The 27,178-nt window shown below is 43.4% G+C and overlaps 2 protein-coding genes across 3 annotated transcripts in view; both read right to left on the bottom strand.

Moving 5' to 3' along the window:
- Positions 1–12,652: 12,652 nt before the first annotated feature.
- Positions 12,653–17,778, bottom strand: ube2c (ubiquitin-conjugating enzyme E2C). Its single transcript, XM_073059966.1, has 6 exons — positions 17,510–17,778; positions 17,274–17,301; positions 17,076–17,162; positions 16,764–16,968; positions 13,455–13,514; positions 12,653–12,874 (listed from the first exon to the last, which is right to left on the bottom strand). The coding sequence occupies exons 1-6, from the start codon at positions 17,611–17,613 to the stop codon at positions 12,825–12,827; spliced, it is 534 nt and encodes a 177-aa protein (XP_072916067.1). The 5' UTR covers positions 17,614–17,778; the 3' UTR covers positions 12,653–12,824.
- A 4,331-nt stretch (positions 17,779–22,109) lies between these two features.
- LOC140735948 (deoxynucleotidyltransferase terminal-interacting protein 1) overlaps positions 22,110–27,178 on the bottom strand; it is a 31,567-nt gene continuing 26,498 nt past the window's right edge. For both annotated transcript variants that reach the window (XM_073061569.1, XM_073061571.1), the window contains 2 exons: positions 25,519–25,574; positions 22,110–23,174 (listed from right to left, as the gene is read on the bottom strand). In XM_073061569.1, coding sequence (XP_072917670.1) covers positions 23,066–23,174; positions 25,519–25,574 — 165 coding nt within the window. In that variant the 3' untranslated portion in view covers positions 22,110–23,065. The remainder of the gene's footprint in view (positions 23,175–25,518; positions 25,575–27,178) is intronic.

The following is a 27,178-nucleotide window of genomic DNA, read 5'->3' as shown; positions in this document are numbered from 1 at the left end:
GATGCCTGGGCTCCTCCAGCTACTGGTCGGTATAGACAGGGCCCAGGAATGCTCGGGCCAGAGGGTGCACTTCACACTGCTCCACTGAGAGGGGTTTGCATATCAGCCCAAATTATCAACCCGCTTCCACTCTGTCGTCATGTCCAAACCTTTAGATCATCTGAGGCTGCACTCCACTGCCACCTTGTGGCCTTCTGCATTTGACGCAGCACCTCATCTGTTATATAAAGACTCAGTCAGCTCTATCACAGCCACGACCCTCCCCACCAGGAGGACGTCTTCAAAAGTCAGAGTTCAAGAAGTTCACATTCATCACCAAGGACCTTCACCATTCGGGATATGCCCTTTTCGGGGAGGAGGTTCTAGAGTCTGAAGACCTATTTGTCAGGAACAACCTCTTGCCCTCTGCCATCAGATTCCCGAACGGTCCAGAACCTATGAACACGACCTATTTTGCACAATCTATTGTAACTTTTAGTAATTTTATGGCCTACACTAAACTGACACAAAACAGTAAATTTCACAATATATGTCAGTGATAACAAACCTGGTTCTGGGCGCACTCGACAATCCCCGAGCATTCATTAACTGTTTATAAATGATAGCTATTAATCATTTTTGAAAAGGTTTAAGCTGAAAAATAGCATAAGACAAATTTAAAGAGAAGGCCGAGGGGTAATTCGGTAAAAAATCACGTAAAAAAATTAATGCTCGCACATCGCCTAATGATAGGGTTCGACGCATCTGGGAAGTAGAACTTCAACATTCACTTTCAGACAATCAATGGAGTAAAATTTATTATTTAGTCAATAATTCATCTATCTGCGCATGCCATATTTAATTCAGTTTAAGATAGTACACAGGGCCCATATGTCCAAAGATAAATTGACGCATATTTTGCCTAATGTAAGCACTATTTGTGACAGATGTAACGCAGAAGTGGCTACTCTAACTCATATGTTTTGGTCATGTGTAAGTTTAAACAATTCTTGGAAGGATGTGTTTGGAATATTATCTAAAGTTATAGATGTGGATGTTCAACCTAATCCACTTACCGCTATTTTTGGGATTATTCCAGAGGAAGCAAGCAAAGTGTCTGCTTCCGCTCAACATGTGATAGCTTTTTCAACTTTACTGGCTAGGAGAGCTATTTCGTTACACTGGAAAGAATCTAACCCGTCTACTGTTTTTTATTGGCTCTCCTCCATTATGTCATGTCTAAGCTTGGAGAAAATTAGAAGCCGGACATTTGATACATCCTTTAATTTTGAACAAGGCTGGCGACCCTTTATTCAATATTTCCATATGATCTTATTTATTTATTTATTTATTTGTTTGTTTGTTTGTTTGTTTATTCATTCATTCATTTATTTATTTATCTATCTATCTTTCTTTATTCTCTTTTGGGGAAAATCCTTATCTGTGAAGGTTCGGAGATGACTGGAAGGATGTTTTTTTTCTCCCTTTTTAAAAAATTTTGTCCTCAATTGGACTGCACAATCTTTCTTTTTCTTTTTCTTTTCTCTTCTTTCTCTTTTTTTAATTTCAGTTTAGTTAGTGGGTTTTTTTCCCCTTTATCAAATAAAATTTCCAATCTTTTTTTTATGATTGCTATGAGGAGTTGTAGTTTTTTTTTACCATTGTATATATAACAGCGTAATATTTTACCTATTTGATTTTGACATTATATACTTTCTGTTTTTATTATTGCTATATGTGTTTTATATTATCAGTTTGCTAAACTCCTCCTCTAATTTGTATATTCTTTATTTCAAAATCAATAAAAAGATTGAAAAATGAAATGACAATCCCCGATAACCAGCTTTTCTAGTTATTGGCACATTTGGTTAGTTCCCATGTAAGATTCACTTGGAACATTTCTTTTCACGGGCCATTCAGCCCATAGCATCTTCCTTGCTAGTCCCATGTTGCCCACATTCAGCCTATACCCTCCCAAGTCCCTCCCCTCCATGTACCCATCCAGAGGCATCTTAATGTTGCAATTGACCCTGCCTCAACCACTTCCTTTGGCTACTCATTCTAGGCACTCACTGCCCTCTGTGTAAAGAGGTTACCTCTCAGGTCTCTTTTAAATCTTTTCCTTCTTATCTGTGTCCACATTTTAATCATACCCTCATGACTGTATAATTCTCTATCAGGTCACCTCTCTTTTTCTGTGCTCCAAGGAATAAAGATCCAGTATGGCCAAACTCTCCTGTAATTTAGACTCTCTAATCCATGCAGCATTCTTATAAATCTCTTCTGCACCCTCTCCAGATTGACAATGTCTTTCCTATTGCAGGGTAATCAAAAATGTACACAATACTCCAAGTGCAGTCTCACCAACAACTTGTATAACTGCAACATAACATCTGTACTCCTAAATTGTTGCCCTGACTGATGAAGGCCTTCTTCATCAGCCTATCTCCTTGCATGACCACTTTCAGCATGTATTCCCTGGTCTCTCTGTTCCACAACACTTACCAGTGCCCTACTGTTCACCCTATGGGTCCTATCCTGGTATGAGTGTCCAAACTGCATCACCTCTGTAAGGAAAGAATTAAATTTGATTCCTCCTTGGTCCATGATAAAATGTGTGACACAAAATGGTGTTAATCTGGGATGTGACAATGTTTTGAGAAAATATAAGGGAACCAGTCCACACCTGCACTGAGCTATAGCCTGGAGATGTTCACAGATGTACATTCTTGAGATTAGATACTGATGAACAATGGTTTCCTTCTTACAAACCTGTTGTTTCTGTTTCTAAGTTATGTGCCTAGGGCAAGTTCACAAGCAATAAGAAAGTATATACTGTTACCACTAGGGGATGTGTGATGGTATTGGGTTTGCTGATTGCTAAGTTTTGAACTCAAACGAAGACTTTAAGCCCTATTGAATACAAATACCATGAGAATTTACTAAAAGGAGATTTTACTGTAATTACACAATCTTCAAACACTAGACTAACTTCCCTGTTTATTCTCCATGCTGAGTTCAGCCAATAATAGCTACTATTCAAGTGGCAGGTCCCCTTTCCCTGCCAAGAAAATACCTGCAGTTAACAAAGTACATTTAAATCCAAACAAAACTCTTAAAACAAATTTAAAACTCACAGAGGACTTCTATTATAAACTATTTCTCATCACAAACCATTTCTGAAACGCATAGCATTTCCCAAAAAATAACAGATATCCAAATAAACTAAAATGACATACCGAAGATGCAGACAAACAAATTATCTCTGCAGAAATCGAAGCTGGAGGAATGGATTCTAGTTACCTTGTGTTTCTTCCATTTCTTCTTCTTGATATTCTTTACCCCAATCCTAGTAAACCTGAACTGCTCTCTACATTTACACCCTCTTTCTCCCACTTCAATTACTTCACATCTGATACTTCCTCAGATATCCTTTTAACATAAATGGCCTAAAAGCATTTTTGAAGACATCGTCCTCATGTAAGGCTGAAAATGCTGTGAAGCTAACTTCCTTGAGCACATAAACCTTCCAACAATGAACCCATCAGTTATTGATATACTAAATGATATTATCCATCTGTTCTGCAATATCTGTTTTTGATCTTACAAGTGGCGGGTGCTGTGTTTCGAAAGCCAAGATTAGCAAATATGAGCAAGAGGCCTAGGACAGTAATTATCTATCACAGATGGATATGTTCTGGTGTAGAAGTTGTGTTATATTTTTGAAGGGATCTTGAAGGGACAATTTCATTGTGCAAGGAGGAAGCTTCTGTTGAGCTGGGTCACAACTAGTGCTAAGAGTTAGAGATAGAGACAAGGACATAGAATGAGACTATGAAAGCTATTGGGCATCTGCAGTACCCTCTGACAATATATTGTGTGGGGTGGCTCAATGATTGGTTTATAAGTATTATTTTGTCGCTTTTGCTACTTTATTAATCATGTTTCTTTCTGTAAGTAGCTCCTTGGTTAAGATTTTTACTGCTGTGCTCTAGGCATTTCATTTCAGCAGTCTGTTCTGCTTTCAGCATGTTCGGGTTTGAGCTAAAGATGCGGGGCTATGTTGTTCAACTTGGGGATGTTGTGTCAGCCAGTCAGGATGGTGGAATTGGGAGAGGGTTTTCGAAAACACTGGGCGGGGAGGTTTTATGACGGACACTGGTGTGGGTCGAGATCTGTCTGGCGGGAGCTGGGAGAGGACAGTGTGGGAGTGGTGGAGATGCCTGAGGTGGTCCCTGTTGCTCAAGGTGCTTCCTGCAGATGAATGGCTTCAAGGAGGAAGGACTAGTACTCCCTTTTGTACCAGATGGATTTGGAGGGACATTCAAAAGGTGGTGTATGTTTCCATGCGGACCGTGGGTCTAGTGCAAGTTAAAGACAACTTCAAAATGAGCTCAAACTGTGCACATATGGTCCGGGTTCACAGTAACGGCCATTTTTATTTTTCTTTTCCCTACTAACTTCGTTAAAGCCGACATTTGTAAATATACTTTCTTTACACTTACGGTCTGTTATGTCTTGCCGGCGGGCAGTATTCACACAGATCGGGGTTCGGGTGGGCGAGACATCCCAATCTCCCGGCTTTGGTGGGACCCAAGTCATATCGACCCTAGAGATACGGAAATTTTAAAAAGTGGTTTTCCCACCACTCTGTCCGATGGCTGTTAGCGAGGCGCTAACTAGAGACGCCCGGTTGAAAGGGGTCTCATTGTGGGGGCAGTCGTCTGCGATTGGATTCCTTGAATACAATATAATTGCTCTAAGAATTGATTAGCTGGTTCGTGTGTTTAAGCCTGTGTTAAACTATTGTCTGGGAAAGTGATTAAGATACTACACGGTTGTGGACACCGCAGGGCTTAAGCGTTGGTGCGATTCACATAAATTACTCGTAAATAAGGCTTGTGTTCGGAGCGGGGTGTAGCTGAATTGGTGATTAGAGTTTTAAATTCGGTTTCAGTATTAGGGAAAGTTGCGAACATGGAACGGCAGTTTGACCAAACGGTCTGGCGGGCAATTGGAGACAGCACTTGCACAGTATTCACGCATTTCGGCGTTCGGGTGAGCGAGAGATTCCAACTTCCCGGGTTTGGTGGGACACAAGTTATGAAAAAAAATATTTTTACAGCCTCACTGTTATCCAAGGTGAAATCCATTTCCCATGCCTCTGCTCATCTAACAAACTGATCAAGATCTCCTTGTATTTCATTGTAAACTGCTTCCATACCTCTCTCCCCAGATGCTGCCAGACCTGGTGGCCATTTCTGTTTAATATTATTGATAAAGAGGCAGTTTGTATTAGGGGCACAGGAAAGGGTAAAGAAGGCTGGGGGTGGGGGGTCTCTAGCAATAGACTGTCAATAAAAAAAAAAGCACAGGAAACATGGCGTTTATTTAAATCTTAGGGTTATAATTGAGTGAAATTTGAAGGAACCTGGTAGGAGAATTAACAAATAGGAAAATGACACTGAATCAAAAGATGCACAAAACCAGACAAAGAAGGATTTACTGAGGATTTTTCAGAAAGAAAGGTGGGGAGAATCCCAGAGTATAAGGTGTCCGTGACTACGGCCATGGGAATAAAGTGAGGTTAATAGATTCCATAGAATGGCTAATTCACAGCACAGGAAGTGGCCCACTTTGCTTTGATCTGCAGGTCCCACCAGGTCCTGCTACAAGTTTCTTCACCCACTTCGAGGAGAGATCCCAACCACTGGCTCATTTTCTTACCCACTTTGCAGTTACGATGTGGTGCCGGCTCACTAGTTGCTGATCTTCCTGCCTGTGTAAACTGGCTTTCTCAGTCTCAAATGCGGTGCCCACTAGTTGCTGATCTTCCTGCCTGTGTAAACTGGCTTTCTTCATCATCTAGGTTACTCAGTCTCAAATAGAACAGAGTCTCTCTACATAACCGTACCTCTCTAAACCTAGTAACCTGCAAGGGCAGTCCTGGACCTCCAGTGTTGTCGCTTCCTCCCTCCAGTCTAGTGCAATGACCAGAACTGTACACAAGTGGCCAGTTTTGTATCCAGTCCCAGCACCATCTTCATTGACTATCTCATCCAATCAAATAACATTAACCACCTTTCCTACTACCAGGAAAGATCTGGGGACACATAAATTCCAAGATGCTTCTCCCTTGGCATCAAAAAATGATCTTGTTTGCCCTCAACATACGTTAACTAACTCCAGTCCAAATCATTAAAAGTGTATCACACAAGGGGTTGATTACAGAGTACCCCAACTACACTGTGTGTATTTAATTCTTGTAACCCCCTCCTAGGTTGCAAGTTTCTGACCATCACATTTTAAAAATATCAGAGGCACCCCCCCAATCATAAACATGTTCTTTAGTAGCCTGCGCATCTCTACTGTCACAGGAATATTTTACTCCACATTGAGGCTACCCAGCTGTCTTACCACCTACCTATCCACAACTACTGTTAAAGGGTATTGTAAAATTATGACCAATTTTAAGTCATTTTCTCCCTTTTTGAAGAATTGGATATTTATTGAGAATGCCCAGATAATAAATTTACTTACAACTTTGTTTAAGCATTTACTATTTCTAACACTTTCATTTATTTTCCTCTCCCTACAAGACCTGAGTGTAACACATTTCTGTCATGGAAAGAGTTACATCAGTTGTCCCTCTTTCATTGGGAATATTACTTCTGCCATCACCTTAAAACCCTGGCTCCCAGGTTACCTTGGCCAAGTCATATCCTACCCTAGAGGGAAAACTGCAGCACCAAGCTATTCTCAAACCAGCCATGCACAGGACTGGGAACCTAAACGAATCACCATTGCTGCACTGCTAACGCTACCTCCACTACTTCAGAAACCAGCTAGTCCATTCTCTTCCTGCTTGCACTCTTCACCCCAAAGCCAACCCCAAGGGCACCAACTTCCATAGTCCACTCTGCCTCCCAGCTGGAGGTAGAAAAGTTTGACTCTTTACATGTCCAATTGCAACACCTGTAAAGAGCCCAAACCCCCTTCATGGAGTGGGACCTGTAGCCTCTACTTCCCAGAACAAATTCTAACTCGGGTCAATACTCAACATCCAACTCTTCTCGTGAAGATTAATTAAACATTGAATAGCAACTTGGCACAATCTCAATGTATGCATTTCATTGCCATCCAAGAGTATCAATGCAAGACTCTTCTACCACCTCCACCACATGTGAACAGTTCACCCTGTTACGAATGAGGAGCAACTCTGATGGGCAGAAGGGTGCAAAGTCGCCCCCCCCTTTGAGAATCGCAAAATCGCTACTATTTCGGGTCTGATACCAAGGAAATGAGAGAGAGACAATGCAGAGATACACAAAAGTGGAATGTCTCCTCCTAACAAAAGCGGAACGGAACCACTGATTACTGCTATTGTCTCTTGGAGAAGGATTGTGTATTGAGTACTGTTCTATTCATTGAAACCCCTCAGGGGGCAACCAGGGTGGTCTGGTTGATGGGTTGCATCATCCCAACCTGATTGACACCTGAGACCCCGTGAGTGGGGATAAAAGTAAGGTCTGGGGAAACACCCCTCAGACACACCAGGAGAGACGCTATGAGACCAGTGGGGGCTTGTGTGTGTGTGTCCACCCTTGCCTGGGTGACGAGTCCGCCACGGAAGAACGGTCTAGCTAAAGGACGGAGGGGTCATACGTGAATGGCCACAACAACAACGCATCGACGGATCAAGATCGTAAAGGAAAGTCGGCAAGTCAATAGCTGTTACTCTCTCTCTCTCCAACAATTGCAACACAATGACCAACAACTACCACAGCCTGCATGAACTGAACTGAACTTTATATTTCCATCAGACAATCCATTGATTATTATTATACCCACACTTTTAGGTTTAGTATTAATGACGTATATTATCTGTATATTTGCATTGATATTATTTTTGTGTATTTTTACTAATAAATACTGTTAAAAATAGTATCATCAGACTTCAACGGCTACTCCTATCTTTGCTGGTAAGATACCCAGTTACGGGGTTCGTAACAACTTGGGGCCTTGTCTTGAGATCTGATACCAAATTGGAGGGCCAGTGAATTGGGCTTTTAAGTCCAGACTTGGATCTGGTTGAGTGGGTAACCAGACGGGAAACCAGCAAAGATGGACGTAGACGAATTCACACAAAACCTGACTTTGAAGGCGCTAGAGGAGGCCACAAAGATGGACTTGGTAAATATTGCGAAAGGACTAAATTTCGCAGAGGTGAGGTCGTCAATGAAAAAGTGGGAGATGCGGAGGGCCATAACTCAGTATTATATTGAGAAGAATGTGTTTTCAGCTGAGGTAGTGGAACAGATCCCTGAAAAGGTACCAGCTATTGGGACGGCTCAGTTAGAGTTGGAAAAATTAAGGTTGGAACAGAAGAAAAGGGAGTATGAGCTCCAGCTAAAGGAGTCAGAGGCGAAGAGGGAGCATGAAATTAGATTAAAACAGCTGGAAGCAGCTGAAAAGGAGAAGGAAAGAGCTGAAAAGCAGAGGGAGCATGAATGTAGGTTACAACAGCTGGAAGCAGATGAAAAGGAGAAGGAGAAACAGAGGCAGCATGAGCTGGACATGGAGAAGTTAAAGCAAGAGAGAAGGGTCCAAGGGGCGGACCGAGAGGAGAGGTTTAATGTTATTAGGGAGTTTAGGTTAGTACCTCCGTTTGAGGAGACGGATGTTGATAGTTATTTCTTGCATTTTGAAAAGGTGGCAGTGAATCAGAAGTGGCCCAGAGATCAGTGGGTGGCGTTGTTACAAAGTGTGTTAAAAGGGAAGGCACAACGGGCATATGCGGCATTGTCTGTGAAGGAGGAGGAGTATGAGAATTATGAGGAAGTAAAACAGGCCATTCTTCGGGCCTACGAATTGGTACCTGAGGCATATAGACAAAAGTTCAGAAATTTAAAGAAAGTGTGGAATCAGACGTATACCGAGTTTTCCTATGAGAAGGGTGTGCTCTTGGATCGCTGGTGTGCGGCAGAAAGGGTGGAAGAGGATTTTCGGCGTTTCAGAGTGTTAATTCTGATTGAGGAATTTAAAGGTTGTGTTTCGGATGATATCCGGATGTATTTGAACAAGAAGCCGAATAAGTCCATATCAGAATTTGCCAGGTTCGCAGATGAATATGCCCTAACCCACAAGACAAAGTTTTCCTCGAATAAGAGTTACCAGAAAGACCGTAGGAACGGTAGAGAAAGCCCACCCGCTGAGGCAGAGATTCAGCCGGGAGCTAGTGGTAAAAGTAAGGAGGAAGAAAGGCAAGATGGCAGGAGGGTTCCTGGCTTGACCTGTTTTAATTGTGGAAAGGTGGGTCATATTGCATCTAAGTGCTTTGCTCCGAGGAAGGAGACAGGAAAAGGGAACGCGGCAGTCCCTGCAGGGTGTATTGTGTCGATCAGCAAATCGACGAGAAAGGCCCAGGTAGATAAAATACGAGAGGGGTGTAAGAAATTTATTTCAGAAGGGACCGTGTCTGTGAAAGAGGGAGAAACAACAGTTCCAGTGCGGATCTGGAGAGATACTGGAGCTGAGCAGTCATTGATTCTCAGTAAGGTACTAGATTTTGGTCCTGAGACTGGAGAGGTAGTTTTGAGTGGCATAGGAAGAGGGACAGAAGCTGTACCTTTTGCATGGGATCATTATAAATTGTGATCTGGTATCTGGACTAGTTGAAATAGGGCTACGGTCAGAATTACTGAGAGACGGCGTGGACGTCCTTCTTGGTAATGATTTAGCAGGGGGTGAGGTGTGTTCAGCAAGGAAGCTGACGAGCAAGCCTGTAAGTGTTGAGGACCCGCCCCTAGGTTCCAAGATCTATCCCGCATGCGCGATAACTCGCAGCATGTCGAGAAAGGCAGCTGAGAAAGAGACCAGTTTAAATCAGTCCAGTGTTGATTTGGCTGAGACGTTTTTACCGACCCTGTACCAAGAGGGGTTAGGGGATGGTAAAATGGAGAATAGGGAGGTGAAAGAGAGTAAAGGAGAGGAGGTAGACCTACCCTTAGCCAGGAGGAAATGTATAGAGGCACGGAGTAAAGTTGAGAAACAGATAAGGCAGTTAGAAAGTCCAGGGTTGGACATGGATGATCTGTCTGGCTTGATAGAACTGTTTGAAGAAGTTGAAAATTTTAAATGTGTTCCCGATAATGAAATAAGGGCAGTCCTAGATGAAAAGGATGCCATTACCTTGGAGTCTGCTGGGTTAGCAGATGAGGTTGTTTTAACCCGCAGGGTTGAGTTTACTGCAGATGGGAGTTGCCCAGAGGATCAGGGGAACTTAGAATTTGAAAAGGGGATGGGTTTGGAAAGCCTGGAAGAGGCAGATGTCCCGTTTGAGTGTGTTCAAGATGTGGATGCACATGGTACTGAACCTAGTAATGAAACTCAGGAAAAGTCTGAGGTATCTGATTTAGTTGAAAAGGAATGCAGTCCTTTTGGGTCAGATGGACTTGGTTCAATGAAGAAAGGGTTAACCTTGGTACCAACGGGAAGTGAGAATTCCCAGTTGTTTGTGTTAGAAGGTGTGTTAAAAGTTAGTGAGGAGGTAGAAGGTGGTGAGGTGAATCTTATTATTGAAGAAGGGAAAAGTGTAGTTCCTAAATGGAATAAAGAAAATTTAAAGTCTGGATTGGTTTCAGAAGCAGTAACCAGGCTGAAGGAACAATGGCTTGTTAACAAGGTGCCTGCGAATCAATTAGTTTGGTTTGGAATGTAAAGGTACCCCACTCGCTAATGTTATTCAAGGGTGTGCTGTGAAGAGGCAGAATTTGAAATGTTGTTTGGACAAAGAGGGATCACTTGCAGATGTTAAACTGAAAACTAATAGAATGAAGGGTCCTGAAGATAAAATTAATGACTTGCTTAAAAATAAAGAATTGTGTGGAAGTTCGGAAAACATTGTTGATAAAATAACTCCTATGAAAGGAGTATGCGAAAGCCTATTCCACACTGGTTAGCAAGCCAACTACGTGAGAGTTAAGTGGAAAAGAGGTGAAGGTTGACAGAATGCCACTTTAAATAACAGGATCTGGTTTTGAGGGATTTCGACAAAGCATGTAAATAATAAAGACAACACCATGGAAGATTGACTGTTAAGTTTAAAAGTAAAATAAAGATTAGTATTTGCATAAACTTTTGTAATGTACTACAGAGTAATCACACATGTAGTGGTTCACATTTTGTAATATACACTTAAGCTAGGATCACAACTCTTTAGTTTTTGTTTTGCTGAAGGAATAAAAATAGGTGGTTATTAAATTGGAGTCTGATGCTACAGGAATTTTATTAGGTACAAGATATTAAAGGAAGTGACAATGTAATTGCTAAATGTTTAGATGCCAAGTTGAATGTATAACTGTATTACTCTGTAGTTTAAAAACTCTTTTGCATTGTGTTAGATTCTGAAATTCTGTAAGACTCTGTATTAGTTAATTTTCTCCTTTTGGGTGAAAATTCTTAGAAGGATGGGGGTGTTATGAATGAGGAGCAACTCTGATGGGCAGAAGGGTGCAAAGTCACCCCCCCTTTTGAGAATCACAAAATCGTACTATTTCGGGAGAGAGGGGAGAGAGGGGGGAGAGGAGGGGGGAGAGGGGGGAGAGAGGGGGGAGAGAGGGGGGAGAGAGGGGGGGAGAGAGGGGGGGAGAGAGGGGGGGAGAGGGGGGAGAGAGGGGGGGAGAGAGGGGGGAGAGAGGGGGGAGAGAGGGGGGAGAGAGGGGGGAGAAGGGGAGAGGGGGGAGAGAGGGGGGAGAGAGGGGGGAGAGGGGGGGAGAGAGGGGGGAGAGAGGGGGGAGAGGGGGGAGAGAGGGGGGGAGAGAGGGGGGAGAGAGGGGGGAGAGAGGGGGGAGAGAGGGGGAGAGAGGGGGGAGAGGGGGAGAGGGGGAGAGAGAGGGGGGAGAGAGAGGGGGGAGAGAGACACACACACACACACACAACACAGAGATACACAAAAGTGGAATGTCTCCTCCTAACAAAAGCGGAATGGAACCACTGATTACTGTATTGTCTCTTGGAGGATTGTGTATTGAGTACTGTTCTATTCATTGAAACCCCTCAGGGGGCAACCAGGGTGGTCTGGGTTGATGGGTTGCATCATCCCAACCTGATTGACACCTGAGACCCCGTGAGTGGGGATAAAAGTAGGGTCTGGGGAAACACCCCTCAGACGCACCAGGAGAGATGCTACGAGACCAGTGGGCTGTGTTGTGTGTGTGGTCCACCCTTGCCTGGGTGACGAGTCCACCACTGAAGAATGGCGGAAGGGTCATACTTGAATGGGCCACAACAACGACGCATCAATGGATCAAGATTGTAAAGGAAAGTCGCAAGTCAATAGCTGTTCACTCTCTCTCTCTAACAATTGCAACACAGCCACCAACAACTACCGCAGCCTACATGAACTGAACTTTATATTTCCATCGGACAATCCATTATACCCTAGACAACGATAGAGCTAATTTCTTATTGATTATTATTATACCCGCACTTTTAGATTTAGTATTGATGATGTATATTATCTGTATATTTGCATTAATATTATTTTTGTGTATTTTTACTAATAAATACTGTTTAAAAATAGTATCCCCAGACTCCAACAGATACTCCTATCTTTGCTGGTAAGACACCCAGTTACAGGGTTCGTAACAACCCAAGAACAGCAGCCAAGATATAATGTTTCCATAGAATTTATTACAAAACTCAACCAGTGCACTTTATTAACATGGCAAATTAAAAAAAAGCACATGCCCATTTACATAATTGGACAAACAAGACATTCAAAAACGAAAACACAGGAAAAGAACACAGGAGAGGTAGAACAGCTGGAAGTTCTGGTCCTAGCCTCAACTCTTCAGCTGTCGGGCATACGCCTCATGTAGTCGTTGCTTGTACTCTGTAACAAAAATTACATACAGATCAGAAGGAGACCTTGATCACCAACTCCACCCACCAATGTCAATCTGAGCTCCCACTCACCAAGTAAGGAGTTGAGATTAAAACCCAGAAAAGGAATAAAGCTTTAGCAATGGAATCCCTCAACAATGGGCTTAAACAGCATCCCCTTAAAAAAAAACACAAAACCAGCATTTTGCTGGCCCCTGTGGCATATTTCAAATGAAAACCCATGTTGATGATGAAAATTGCCATAAATTTAAAACAAGTGTGCACTGCAGGTATTAACACTTACATAAATCACAAAACACAATGAAGGGCCCTGGCTCAAACAGCAAGTGCTTCCTGACCTGCTGAGATTTTCTAGCATTTGTGCATTTAACTGGCGATTTAATCTATCAGCCAAAGCGCAAATTAATGGAAAACACTACAGGGCAAGAGAAACCGGTGTAATCACCTGCTGTTTGGCAGGGCTGTTAAGTTTTCATGATGGGATCTTAAATGCTTAAGATGCCATTTTCAGAAACCAGCAGCCCGAGACTGCCAATCGCATGCCTGGCCACACTAAAGTGGTTTCTTACCTTGTTGGTTAGACCACAGTTGAGCTGCAGCAACATTGAGCGGACTCTGTACATTTGGTTCTGTTTTAGAGAATGAATAAAGAGGTTATCAAATGCAGATGATCTCCACCTCCTATCAACAATACTTGCTTCAGCACTACCACACTGGTCTCCTAATAACTGAAGTAATAACATCAAGTGCTCCATACAACAAGTTTTCATCACCCTTTAAAGTCTTCAAACATCTCAAAGAGCTGCAGTCTGTATTAGACAATTGTGGCCAAACCAGTAGATTTTTTTCTTTTAAATGAAGTTTTATAATATCCTCGTTCTGCTTTTAAAGCTCAAGATCCCATACAACTTTGAGGACACTATTCCTGATAAATGGAAGCCAACAATAATTTCTGCAGTCCTTCTAGGGTGAAGAAATGGAAGCCAATGCAAGCACATCACGGAATGATTTTTCGATCACAAAAGGAAACTACAAAATATTAAAAGTCCCCATCCGGTTCCATTAAATCAAAAACAAAGTGAATGAAGTAGAGGCCAATGAACAAGTGCAGGTCAAATTCAGATAATACATACAAATTAACAGCAAACAAGCTCTTTGCTCCTTATTTAACATGGTGGCTTGGCTAACTAACTTCTAGACAGACACAGCTCAAACAGGCCCTTTAGGCCACTGAGTCCACACAGACCATTCCTACACACCAAGAAACAAAATTCACCTCCTGCTCTTAAAACAGGAATTCTACACCAGTGAGCCCAACATCAGTAGTAGGAAAATTATTGCCAGGTATTCCAAGGGGCTGGATATCGGAGTATTGGATAGGCAGGGACTGATTAGAGATAGTCAGCATGGCATGCCTGGTAGATCATGTCTAACCAATCTTATGGAGTCTTTCAAAGTTACCAGGAAAGTGGATGAAGGCAAGGCAGTGGATGTTGTCTACATGGACCAGCAAGGCACTTGATAAGGTCCAGCATGGGAGGTTGGTCAGGAACTCTCTCAGCCACTTGGCATTCAAGCTGAGGTAGTAAATTGAATTAGACATTGGCTTTGCGGGAGAAGCCAGAGCGCTGGTAGATGGTTGCCCTCTGAATGCAGGCTTGTGACTAGTTAAGTGCCACAGGAATTGGTGCTGGACCTGTTGTTTATCAACTATATCAACAAACTGGATGATATAGTTAACTGGATCAACAAATTTGCAGATGACACCAAGATAAGTGTAGCGGCCAGTGAGGAAGACTATCAACGCTTGGTGGGATCTGGAGCACAGGAAATTTAATGCAGACAAGTTCGAGGTGTTGCACTTTGCTCAGTGAGCGGTAGGGCACTGGGGAGTGTTGGTTAGAACGAAGGGATGTAGGGATACAGGTCCATAAATCATTTAAAGTGGTGTCACAGGTAAATAGAGTCATAAAGGAAGCAGCTGGCCACATGGATCGAAGCATTGATTACAGGAGTCGGGAAGTTATGTTGAAGTTGTACACGTTAGTGAGGCCTAATTTGGAATATGTGCGCCATTTTGGTCACCTACCTACAGGAAAGATGCAAATAAGGTTGATTGAGTACAGAGAAAATTACTGTACAGAGATGTTGCTGGGATTGGAAGACCTGAATTTATAAGATTGAATAGGTGAGAACTTTATTCCTAGAACATAGAAGATTGAGGGGAAATTTGATAGAGGTATACAAAATTATGAAGGGTATAAAGAAGAAATGCAAGCAGGCCATTTCCACTGAGGTTGGGTGAGATTGCAGAGGTCAGAGGTTTGGGGTGAAAGTGAAATGTTAAGGGGCCACAAGGAGATTGTGTTGAACAAACTGCCAGGCAATGTGGCAACGATTTGAACATTTAAGAGAAATTCAGATAGGGACATCAATGGCACAGGTTGATGGGTCTAGGCAGTTTAACTGGTTTGGCACAGACTAATGCGTCACAGGGTGTTTCAGTGCTGTAGCTTTCTATGACTCAAAATGCCCTGGAATCCGCTTCTGCACACAAAGAGAGAATGCCAAAAGATACTCTGTCTCATTCACTAGTGCAAGATTTTCCAACAAACCTTCCAGAGACACCTCAGAACCACTGCAAATGCTGGAGGAACTCAGCAGGCCAGGCAGCATCTATGGAAAAAGTTCAGTCGACCTTTCGAGCCGAAACCCTTTGGCAGGACTGGAGGCAAAAAGTTGAGTAGATTAAAATGTAGGGGGAGAGGAGACAAATGCCAGGTGATTGGTGAAACTTGGGGGGGGGGGGGGGGGGGAGAAGATAGATGAAGCTAAGAGCCAGGAAGTTGTTGGTGAAAGAGACAGAAGGCCATGGAAGAATGGTGGGGGGGGGGGGGAAGCAAATGGTAGTCAAGGAGATGACATGTGGGACAAGTGGGATGGGAAATGGGTTGGGCCATTACTGGAAGTTTGAGAAATAGATGTTCATGCCATCAGGTTGGAGGCCACCCAAACAGAATACAAGATGTTGTTCCTCCAACCTAAATGTGTCCTTACCCTGACAGTGGAGGTGGCCATGGATGGACATATTGTAAAGGGAAGTGGAATTAAAATGAGTGGCAACTGGGAGATCTCCTTTTCCCTCTCATCTCATCTCCTAGCCCACCATTCGCTTCCCTCTGGTGCTCCTCCCCACCTTCTTTCTTCCATGACCTCGTCTTTCACCCATCAACTTCCTAGTTCTTCGCTTCATCTCTCCCAGCCGAGTTTCACCAATCACCTGGCATTTCGCTCCCCTCCCCCTCATTTAAAATCAACTCCTCAGCTTTTTTCCTCCAGTCCTGCCAAAGGGTTTCAGCCCAAAACCTCACCTGCACTCCCCCCAACCCTCCCCCCCCCCCATAGGTGCTGCTTGGCCTGCTGAGTTCCTTCACCATTTTGTGTTACCTGGATTTCCAGCATCTGCAGATTTTCTGTTTCAGAATCTTTGAGCTGTCCAAACCCAACTCTCACTTCAGTCATCCATGGATGCAAACCCCAGGACAACCACTCAGTTAGTCCAGATATCAATTCAAGTCTACTGGATTGCTTCCAGTTCACTAACACTTTCAGGAAAGTAACGCCATTACTGCTAAATATTCCAGAACTGTCTCACTAGTGTCCTGTAAGAACTTCAGACATGGGAGCAGATTTAGGTAATTGGCCATTAAGTCTGCTCCACCATTCAGAGGTATTTTTTTTATTACCCCTCAACTTCCTTCCTTAGCCTTCACCCCCCCCCATAACCTTCCACTGGGGTTTTGCACGCAAACCCTTAGTTCTGCCAATCGCCCACAGAACCAGTTAAGCCCACCTGCATTTCAAACCCGAATCCTTACCTCCCAGTAAACTCTGGATCGATAGCAGGATCGTCCTGACGTCATAAAGTGCTGACCATTTGTCTTTGAGAATATCCAGGCAGATGTTGCCCTCCCCGTCCACATTGGGATGGTAGCAGGAGGTGAGGAACTTCACAGTGGGAGGATTGTACGGGTAGCCGCTGGGAAATTCCAGCGAGAGCTTGTACCTCAGTCCCTCGTAGACCTGCATAACAGATCAGAGGCTAATTAGCTTCGGCTCCTCAAACTGAGATTAAATTAGTGACCCCTCACACCCCTGCTCGCAAAAAGAACCAGGCCGGGACCGCTCACCGTGCCCGCTGCGCCGTCGATGGTGCCGATCCAGCGGAAGAGATTGTCGGACTCCGGGAAAGCGGAAATTCCTTTGTTACCGGACATCTGGGAAGGCAAAGGAAAAAGAGTTGGCTCAACTCCCATAACACGAACAATTAATAAAACACGCCACAGCCACCCATTATCCACCCCAACCGCACAGCCGAGCTCACTCACCATCAGGGTCATCAGCTCCTGTTGCAACCTGGGGGTGAGAAACGAGACAGTGAGACTCAAAAACAACGTCTGCAGACACACAAAATACTGGAGGAACCCACCAAGTCAGGCAGCATCTATGGAGGGGAATGAACAGGACTAAAGGAGCCTAACCCCACCCTTCCCAATGCACCCCAACCTCCCACCCCACAGTGTACCCCTGCTTCCCATCCAACCAGGTTCAGCCACCTACTCACCTTTTAGACACCGAGCCCCGGGCGATAGCTGCGCCGCTCTCGCTGCCTTTCCGGACGGCGGTGGTCCCCGAGGCCGCGGTGCTGGGATCCACGTTCTGGGCCATTGCGTCTGCGGCACTGCGCTACACGACTCTGTCACCCACACGCACGCACGAACGGTTCTCCTTCGCCGAGGACAAGTCCAGCTCCGAACAATTCTACAACTACACAGCACTCAGCCCTCTACCTATCCGCCGGTGCAGCGCTCTACGCCCTCCGCAGGCCCCGCCGTTTATTTGAATGTAGGTCCAATCGACATTCCACCAATCACTCTGCAGTTATGATTCAATTGAGCCAATTGTCACCGAGTGTTTATGTATTGGTTGCCGGGCAGTGGGTGAGGTCACAGAGCCCGGAGGAGGCGAGTGCTGATTGGCTTACGTCCTGCACCCTGCGCAATTTCCCCCTTTACACACGGATGCTGTGGGTTACAGAGGTGATTCTAGCGGGCGTTAAATAAAACCAAAACGCTCACGAAAGTACACGGAGTCATGAGGAAGGGGCTCGGCCCACAACGTCGACTGTTTACTCTTTCCCTTAGGTGCCCCCCTGGCTTGCTGAGTTCCTCCAGCATTTTGTGTGTGTTGTCTGGATTTCCAACATCATGCAGATATTCTCGTTGATAATTCTGAATATTTGGAGCAGTTTAGAAATCCAGCAACAGATGCCAAAAATGATAAAGAAATGGGTTAACCTCTTTGCTCTTCCTCAGATTTAATAGCGGTTTTGGACCGCCAATCTACTCTGATATATTTCTCCTAGTTCTCCTTGCTGATTGTCTCTCAGTTCTCTTGAACCAATTTCTTTGTTCATCCATATCACTTAGAGCTTTGTTTTTAGCCTCAAAATCAGTATTGGGTTTTATTATTGACATAGGCTATGTGCACTTAGTTACATGGAGCTGCATTATTAACCCTTACCTAATCACGGGACAATTTACAATGACCAATTAACCTAACCAGAATGTTTTTGGACTGGAAGGAAACCGGAGCACCTAGGGAAAACCCACACATTCCACAGGGAGGAAATACAGAGACTATTTACAGGACAGCACCAGAATTAAACTCCGAAGCACCCCGAGCTATAATAGGTTTGCATTAACCACTATGCTACCAGTATAGACAGGTACTTGATGGACAGAAGGGCCTCATGACTATTAAATAGTTCCCTATTACAATAAATAGAATCTACCTTGTTATGATGTTGCATATTTACCTTCACTGCACTTTCTCTGTAGCTGTTACACTTTATTCAGCATTGTTATCGTTTGTATTACTTCAGTGCAGTGTAATGATCCGGTCTGTATGAACAAGCTGTTCACTGTATCACAGTACATGTGACGATAATAAACTAACTCCAGTTCTAAGGTACATTGCTAGGACTATTAACGTTCTACAGTTTTTGTTCATCAGTACTCATTACATTTACTTTTTATTTGCATTGAACTCGTGGTTTTCCAGCATTTCTGGGAGTTGTTGTCCACCGAATGTCACTCCCTTTGAGGTCCACTGCAGGATGACCATGCCGGTCCTTTATGCCTGCGCCAGCTCTTCCAGACACCCTCGGTGAGCCGCCCACTCTTGCCACTCCCCACACAAAATGAACAGGGCCCCAGAGGTGTACAGTGAAGCTTTACTTTGCCACATCCCCCAGGCCTTGAAGAAGGTCTTTGTGCTTCCCCCTCACCTCCCAAAGGCACAGCTGGTACAGATGCTAGTTTCCAGGGGACATGAATGCAGCTCCGCAGCAGAGCTGGGTTTTTTTGAATACTCCAGCATTACATGCTCATTTGTTTTGACTGGACTTGTGAATTAAAGACTGAGCAACACAGAAGTTTTTGTCTGCTTTTCTCACACAAAATGCTGGAGAACTCAGCCGATCAGGCAGCATCTATGGAGAATGAAGAGTCGGCATTTCAGGCCTAGACCTTTCATTAGGACTGGAAAGGAAGGGCAGAAGCCAGAATTAAAGAGTCGGGGGGGGGGGGGGGGGGTGGGAGCATAATATGCAGGAAATAGGTGAGTCCAGGTGAGAGGGAGAAGGTAGGTGGGTAGTGGAAGGGGATGAAAGAGAATGATGTGAGAAGTTGGGGGAGGAGTGAAAGGTGGAAGAGGCAGAGGACTGAAGTAGTAATCTGTGAGTCTGTCTTTCATCTATTATATTTGGCACTCCCAGTATGGCTTCCTTGGCGTTGGTGAGACCAGACACAGCTTGGGGGATGCTTTGTTGAGCATCTTCACTCTATCTGCTGTACCAGCCAGGATTCCACTTGCCAGTCCCACACTGCCATGTCTGTTTACAGCCTCCTTTCTTGCCATAATGACAACACAGGTTGAAGGAGCAAAAGGTCATTATTCTGTCCAACCTGATGGTATCAATGTCGATTTCTCCAACTCCACTGTGTTCTTCCTCATCCCTTTTCCCCTCCCTGGCCTCATGATCTGGTTCCTCACATCCGTTCCCTTTTATTCTGTGTCTACTCTCCTATCAGACTCCTCCTTCAACAATCTGTCTCTTTTCCCCTATCCCAGTTTCTCCCTTCCCCACCCAACTGGACTCAACACCTTCTCCCTACCCCCAATACAACCTTCTTAATCAGTCTTCTGCCCACTTCCTTTCCAGTCCTGATGAAGGGTTGACCCCGACATTGAATGTTCATTTCCCTACATAGATGTCGCCTGACCAGCTAAGTTCCACCAGAATTTTGTGTTACTCAAGATTTCCAGTATCTGTAGAATAATTTGATTTTCAAACTTTTGGTCTACATTTTATCTCTCTGCTACTTGGTATTTAAAGTAATATTTATGGGTTTACAAAGTAATGAATACATAGACATGGCGAATGATTAAAAAAAATTCTCCCAGACTAGGGGAGTCTAAAACTGGAGATTTAAGGTGAGGGGGAAAGATTCAAAGGGGATCTTCACATTTCAGGGATAGGAAAGCTTTAAAGGCTTATGGGCCAAGTGCAAGCAAATGGAACCAAATCAGCTAGGATAGACATGGATAGACATGTCCCATTCTGATATGTCTATCTATGGCCTCCTCTACTGTCAACATGAAGCCACACTCAGGTTGGAGGAACACCTTATATACCGGCTGGGTAGCCTCCAACCTGATGGCATGAACAATGACTTCTCTAACTTCCGTTAATGCCCCTCCTCCCCTTCTTACCCCATCCCTGATATATTTAGTTTTTACCCCCTCCCCTTTTTTTTCTCTCTCTGCCCATCACTCTGCCTGTTCTCCATCTCCCTCTGGTGCTCCCCTCCCCCTTTCTTTCTCCCTAGGCCTCCCGCCCCATGATCCTTTCCCTTCTCTAGCTCTGTATCCCTTTTGCCAATCACATTCCTGGCTCTCAGCTTCACCCCACCCCCTCCGGTCTTCTCCTATCAGTTTGCATTTTCCCCTCCCCCTCCTACTTTCAAATTTCTTACTATCTTTCCTTTCAGTTAGTCCTGACGAAGGGTCTCACCCTGAAACATCGACAGCACTTCTCCCTATAGATGCTGCCTGGCCTGCTGTGTTCCACCAGCATTTTGTGTGTGTTGTTGTTTGAATTTCCAGCATCTACAGATTTCCTCGTGTTTGCCTGAGCAAAACAGTTGAGTTGTCTTACTGCTTATTTTTTCCACCAACTATCACTAACAAAAATCCCTGTTTTTTTTCCCCCAAAAACACAAACACACACAACTGACGCCATTTAAAAACTATTTGCTCGAAGCACAGTGCTGTGTCTAATGGCCTGACAACAATCTCCTGCCCCAATTAAGCTGCATAATGTCCCAAATAAAGGAAGGGAATCCCAGCCATTTTCACAATAAGTTTTTGTTCTTTAAGATTTGTCCCAAATAAGCAGCTACTCCAATTAATTGGTGAACCAATCCACTGCAAATTAAATGACCAAAACTTGTCAAATCTGTGTTTTTGGAAACAGGAGCCTGATGATCCACACTCAACAGTTTAGAAAGCTTCTTTCCCTCTGCTGTCATATTTCTAAACAGCCCTTTAATACTATCTTGCTATTCCTTTTTTGCCTTATTTATTTATTGTAACTTAGTAATTTTTTGTTTTGCACTGTACTGCTGCTACAAAACAAATTTCATGGAATATGTCAGTGATAATAAACATGATTCTGAATGCATGGCGTGTCTCAGAATTCCACAAAAGTTACTGTGGAGAAACCTCACTTCATTGCACTGTTATGCCAGACAAGACAGCTGGAAGAACAACTCCTTCATTCCAGCAGGGATGCCGCCTGACCTGTCGAGTGTTTTACAACATATTTTGCTTTTATTTCTCATATATGCAGCTGTCTTGCCTTGGGTTTCTGGTTAATTCCACTTTTGGAAGCCCTTGTGAAGATACCTGCAGCTGTGCTGATGCAAGTTGTTTGAGCTGGTAGAATGAAGCAGTGAACCAATACTCCCAACACCCAGCCATAATGAATAATTTCATTGGCTCTGCTTGTGCCAATAAATCTTGGTCTCAATTAAACAGCAAGCAGTGCCACCCCAGAAATCACAGACATACTTCCATACAGATGCAAAAACTAGGCAACCTTTAGAGGAAAAAAATACAACTTTTTATTGACAAAAAGCATTAGGAAGACACAAATTTCCAAACTTGGAGAGTTAAATAGACAGGCACAGTAGAAGCTTGTTTCTGATCCACATCAGCTTAATGGAAATATCCAGCATTAACTAATCAAGCCACACATCTAAGCTTGCACAATTGGAAATTCACAAAGTTTCGATTCACAAAGAATCTTACAGTACACATTGCCTGGGTGCTGGATACAACTGCAGTACTAAAAGCTTGTAACATCATTCCAGGAGGACTGGACAATTTGGTTGAAGAATTCCAAACTTTAAAATTGGACATGATGGGAAAATCAGACTGGAGTTTTATATTCATCAAGTTGATGGAGTTAGACTTTAATATATGTAATCACACCTTTTACACACTGTCATCTATTCTAATACCACATTTCTGATGTAATTACACAAGCTCCAGAGCTACTCGGTCACAATCTCGCCATTACTGATAAACTACTGATAATTAAAGCAATTATTACTGAACAGATAGAAAGGTTGCGCTCATTCACTTGGAGAATAGCATGCAACTCTGCAAAGTGTGACAGTCCCTCCCATCACAACATAGTTTGGAACAGTTGCTATCATTATTAAAGCTATTGAGACTCAGCCAGGCACAGAGGGCAGTTTCTTCAGGACCCAACTGGACACCTCAGGTAACTTTTGGCGCAGGCTTTATAGAGCACAAATACGCAGGGGCACAATTTACACTTGTTTCACACAATGGCCGGCCCTGGTCTTTTCCATGCTTCGTGCTCATTTGTCGATCCTGCTGCAAGGATCACTTTCAGGAAGACTAATGATCAAAACTAGGAACATCCAGCCCCTTCAAAGGACTTAAATATACCACCAGACACTAGCCAATCCTTGCAATAAAAACTTCCTCCCTCACCATCCTTCCCTCCCTATCTCAGCCGAGCTTCCTACTCCTTCTCCGTCCGTAAAGCCATCATGAATTTCTGCATCTTCTCCAGCATCCACATGGGAACAATAAATGGCCGGAGTTCATCCAGTCTCAGCTCAGGGGAGTCCCTGCAACACAATGTGGAATATGGTTAGCGTGCTGCAACAATGTGCATCTGGAACTGCCTTTCACTGTGGGCAGTTTATTAAATATGGAATGGGCTCATGAGAGAGGAACAGAAAGAAAACTGCATTTTTGCATGAATTAAGTCCCTGAAAGAAGAGGTAATTAATCTCATTTCCCTGTTATTCTGCATAATTTTTCTATTTATTTCTATCCAAACTCTCTTCCATTTTTGGGGTCTTGATATTACTGACAAGGCTAGGCAGGATTCATGTCCACCTCTAACCTCCTGAGATGATGTTGGTGGAGACACCTTCATTTGCTGGAGTCCTTCTATCAGAGGTACTCCCACAGAGCTATGGGTTGGGAGTCTCAACATTTTGCTCAGCATTTGTCCTGTCAAGTCCCTTCAAAATCATGTTTCAATAAGGTCACCTTTAATTCTATTAAGCTCCAGTGAGTAGGACCTTGGAGTATTGTGTGCATTTCTGGACTCCTTATTATAGGAAGGACGTGGAAGCTTTAGAGAGAATGCAGAGGCAATTTACCAGGATGCTGCCTGGAATAAAGAACGTGTCTTAGGAGGAAAGGTTGAACAAGCTAGGACTTTTCTCTCTGGAGTAGAGGAGGGTGTGAGGTCACTTGATTGAGGTATATATGTTAAGAGACATGGATAAAGTGGACAATCAGCATCTTTTTCTACAAAGCAGAAATGGCTAATATGAAGAATAATTAAGATAATTGAAGGAAAGTACCGGGGGGATGCCAGAGGTAGGGTTTTTTTTTTAAAAAGACACAGAGAGCGCTGTGTGTGTGGAACACACTGCTGGAGGTGGTGGTAGAGGCAGACACATTAAAGAGATTGGCAGATGGATAGAAGAATGGAGGGTTATGCAGCAGGGTTTGGATTGATGTTGGAATGGGTTAAAAGGTCAGAAAGGACGTAATGCTAAAGCTTTATAAGCCATTGGTCAGACTGCACTTGGAGTATTGTGAGCAGTTTTGGGACCATAATCTAAAATAGAATGTGCTGGCATTGGAGAGGGTCCGAAGGAGGTTCACAAGAATGATCCTTGGAATGAAAGGGTTAAAGTATGAGGCGCATTTGATGGCTCTGGGCCTGTACTTCTGGAGTTCAGAAGAATGGGGTGGGGGAATCTCACTGAAACCAATTGAATATTGAAAGGCCTAGATAGAGAGGACCTTTCCTATAGTAGGAGAGAAAACAGAAGGACACCCTTTTAGAACACTGATAAGGAGAAATTTATTTAGGCAAAGGATGGTGAGTCTGCAGAATTCAGTGCCACAGACGGCTGTGGAGGCCAATTTATTTCGGTATATTTAAAGTGGAAGTTGATAGGCTCTTGATTGGTAAGGGTGTCAAAACTTATGGGAAGAAGACAGGAGAGTGGAGTTAGGAGGGATAATACATTAGCCATGATGAAATGGTGGAGCAGACTTGATTGGCCAAATGGCCTAATTCTGTTCCTATGTCTTACGCCTTATGGTTTTGAGCAAGTAAAATCATGTATTACACACTTTTGGGTTTGAGGATGCAACTGATAGGATAGACAATAGACAATGAATTTGGAGTTTCAAAAGATATTTAATAATAACTTCAAGTTATTGCAAAAAGTAAGAGGGTGATATTTTAACATGGACACAAATTTATTAGAAAAACATTACAGATGAAATTTGACAGGCCATTTTCAGGTTAGCTGTTCAGTGTCACAAGGATCATTCCTGACCCGAGATATTGGAAATGCTATTGGTAACAGATGGAAAGACAGCTTGTACTGCTCCTCCTTCCACCCCCCCCCCCCACCCCCCAACTTCTTAATCTGGCTTCTGCCCCCTTCCTTATAATCCTGATAAGGAAGGACCAAAATATTGACTGTTTATTCCCCTCCAAGGATAAAATTGGAGGTTACCGTGGGGATAGTTGGTACATTATCAGGTCAATGGTTGAATGGATTAGTTAGAAAGCAAGAACAAAGAAAAGTGTGGGAGTTGCAAACTGCAGGGTATGTTAGGTATTCCCTCAATTCCCAGAGAGAGAAATGAAAACAAACTGAACCAGTATCACAGATTGAATACTGATCCAGATAGGGAAATGAAGTTACCTGTTGTTTCTTCAAATGCATCCAGATCATATTGGATATTAAAAAAAGCATTTGGGCTCAGGCAAGTTTTAAATTGGCCTTGGCCAGGTTCAGATTTTTACTTTTTGCCTGAGCAGACATCTAAGCTCTGCTATACAATGTTCATTTATAACCTCCCAGTTCTCTGCCTTGCCTCCCTCAGTAGGACCAGCTTGTGATCCAAATTTCCTGGTTGAAAGGTTCTCACCTGTAGTCATCACTGGCTGCCAGTTCTCGAATGTCATCTTCTATTAACAGGTAGGCCTAAAAATAAACATTACAGAGTAGCATGACTAATAGCCATTGAAACTGCACCTGCAACTGCACTTGACATTGTGAAAACTGTGCAGGCAAAAGGCATAACTAGTTAGTACAGTCCTTCACCAACAGAAGAAGGGATCTGCATGAAGGGCACGGAAAGGAAAAAGCATATAATCAAAGAGCTGAAATAGGTACAAGCTGAAGGCACAATAAAAATAATAATTGACATTAATTATTAAGTAATGTCATAAGTAATATAGCACAGTAGCCACAGGAAAATTGGGTGTCAATATAATATTCTGGTCCTCAGATCTCTGACTTTAAAAGGTAAGTTTGTGAATATTTGAATTACAAGACTCTGTGGGCCACCAGAACAATGTGATTTTTGTCCTTGTTTCACTGTTAATAAAATAACTAGTGTTAGATCTGGATGCCCCAATTAGATCCTAATTCAAAACATAAAGACAAGAGATTCTGCAGACGCTGGACATTCAGAGCAACACAACATTTTGAGCAGCATCTATGGAGAGGCATGAACAGTGCATGTTTGTGGCCGAGACCCTCATCAGGACTGGAAAGGTAGGAGGAGAAGCCAGAATAAGGTGGGGTGGGGAGAGTGAAGGCATACAAGCAGGCAAACAAAGGGCAAGGTGGGTGGGTGGGGGAGGAGGGATTAATGAGGAACTGGGAGGTGATGGGTGGAAAAGGTAAAAGGCTGAAACAGAAATCTGACAGAAAAAGAGAAAGGACCATGGGAGAAGGGAAAGGTGGAGGGGCACAAGAGGGATGTGATAGGCATGTGAGAAGAGAAGGGGTAAGAGGGGAACCAGAAAGGGGAATGGAAAAAGGGAGAAGGGGAAGATAGTGCATAGTGAGGCTGTCAGGAAGATGATAGGGCAAAATTGCATTCAGTGGGATGGGTTGTAGTGTAAAAGGGGAACAAAATTGAAAAGGACGACAGACAGGACTGAAGGTGTTATGTATGAATGTATGAAGTATACGAAATAAGATAAATTATCTCGTTGAGTAATTAGAGATTAGCGGCTGTATTGCCATGGGTGTCATGAAGTCACGGCTAAAAGATGATTGTAGTTGGGGATTTAACATCCAAGGATACACAATCTATTGAAAGGCACAGGGCGTTAGGCACAGGAGTAGTGGCTCAGCTGTTAAAAAAATGGCATGAAATCTTTATAAAGAGGTGACATAGGATCGGAAGATGTAGAATCCTTGTGAGTAGAGTTAAGAATCTGCAAGGGTAAGAAGACCCTGATAGGAATTATTTACAGGTCTGCAAACAGTAACCAGGATGTGGTCTACAAATTACAATGGGAGACAGAAAAAGCATAATGTCATAAAGGCATTGTTACATTAATCATGGAGGATTTCAATATATAGATTGATTGGGAAATCAAATTGATGCTAAATCCCAAGAGAGAAAATTTGAGAATGCCTCCAAGATGGCTTTTTGGAGCAGCTTCTGGTTGAGCCCACCAGGTGGATCAGCAATTCTGGATTGGGTGTTATGTAATGGATTGGATTTGATTAGAGCTTAAGGTAAAGGAACCTTTAGAAATCAGTGACCATAATATGATCAAATTCACCCT

This window comes from Hemitrygon akajei, chromosome 11 (assembly GCF_048418815.1).
Source record: "Hemitrygon akajei chromosome 11, sHemAka1.3, whole genome shotgun sequence".
Classification (NCBI taxonomy): domain Eukaryota; kingdom Metazoa; phylum Chordata; class Chondrichthyes; order Myliobatiformes; family Dasyatidae; genus Hemitrygon; species Hemitrygon akajei.
Note: the sequence above shows the minus strand (reverse complement) of the source record. Positions and strands in the feature narration are given on the sequence as shown.

Bases quoted from the DNA above. Each gene is read 5' to 3' on its own strand.
- ube2c (XM_073059966.1), bottom strand. From the start codon at position 17,613: ATGGCCCAGAACGTGGATCCCAGCACCGCGGCCTCGGGGACCACCGCC. The intron at 16,969-17,075 runs GTGAGCGGTCCC...TCTGTTATGCAG, and splicing joins TCGACGGCGCAGCGGGCACG to GTCTACGAGGGACTGAGGTA. The intron at 13,515-16,763 runs GTAAGGATTCGG...TCTCTAAAACAG, and splicing joins GATCCAGAGTTTACTGGGAG to AACCAAATGTACAGAGTCCG.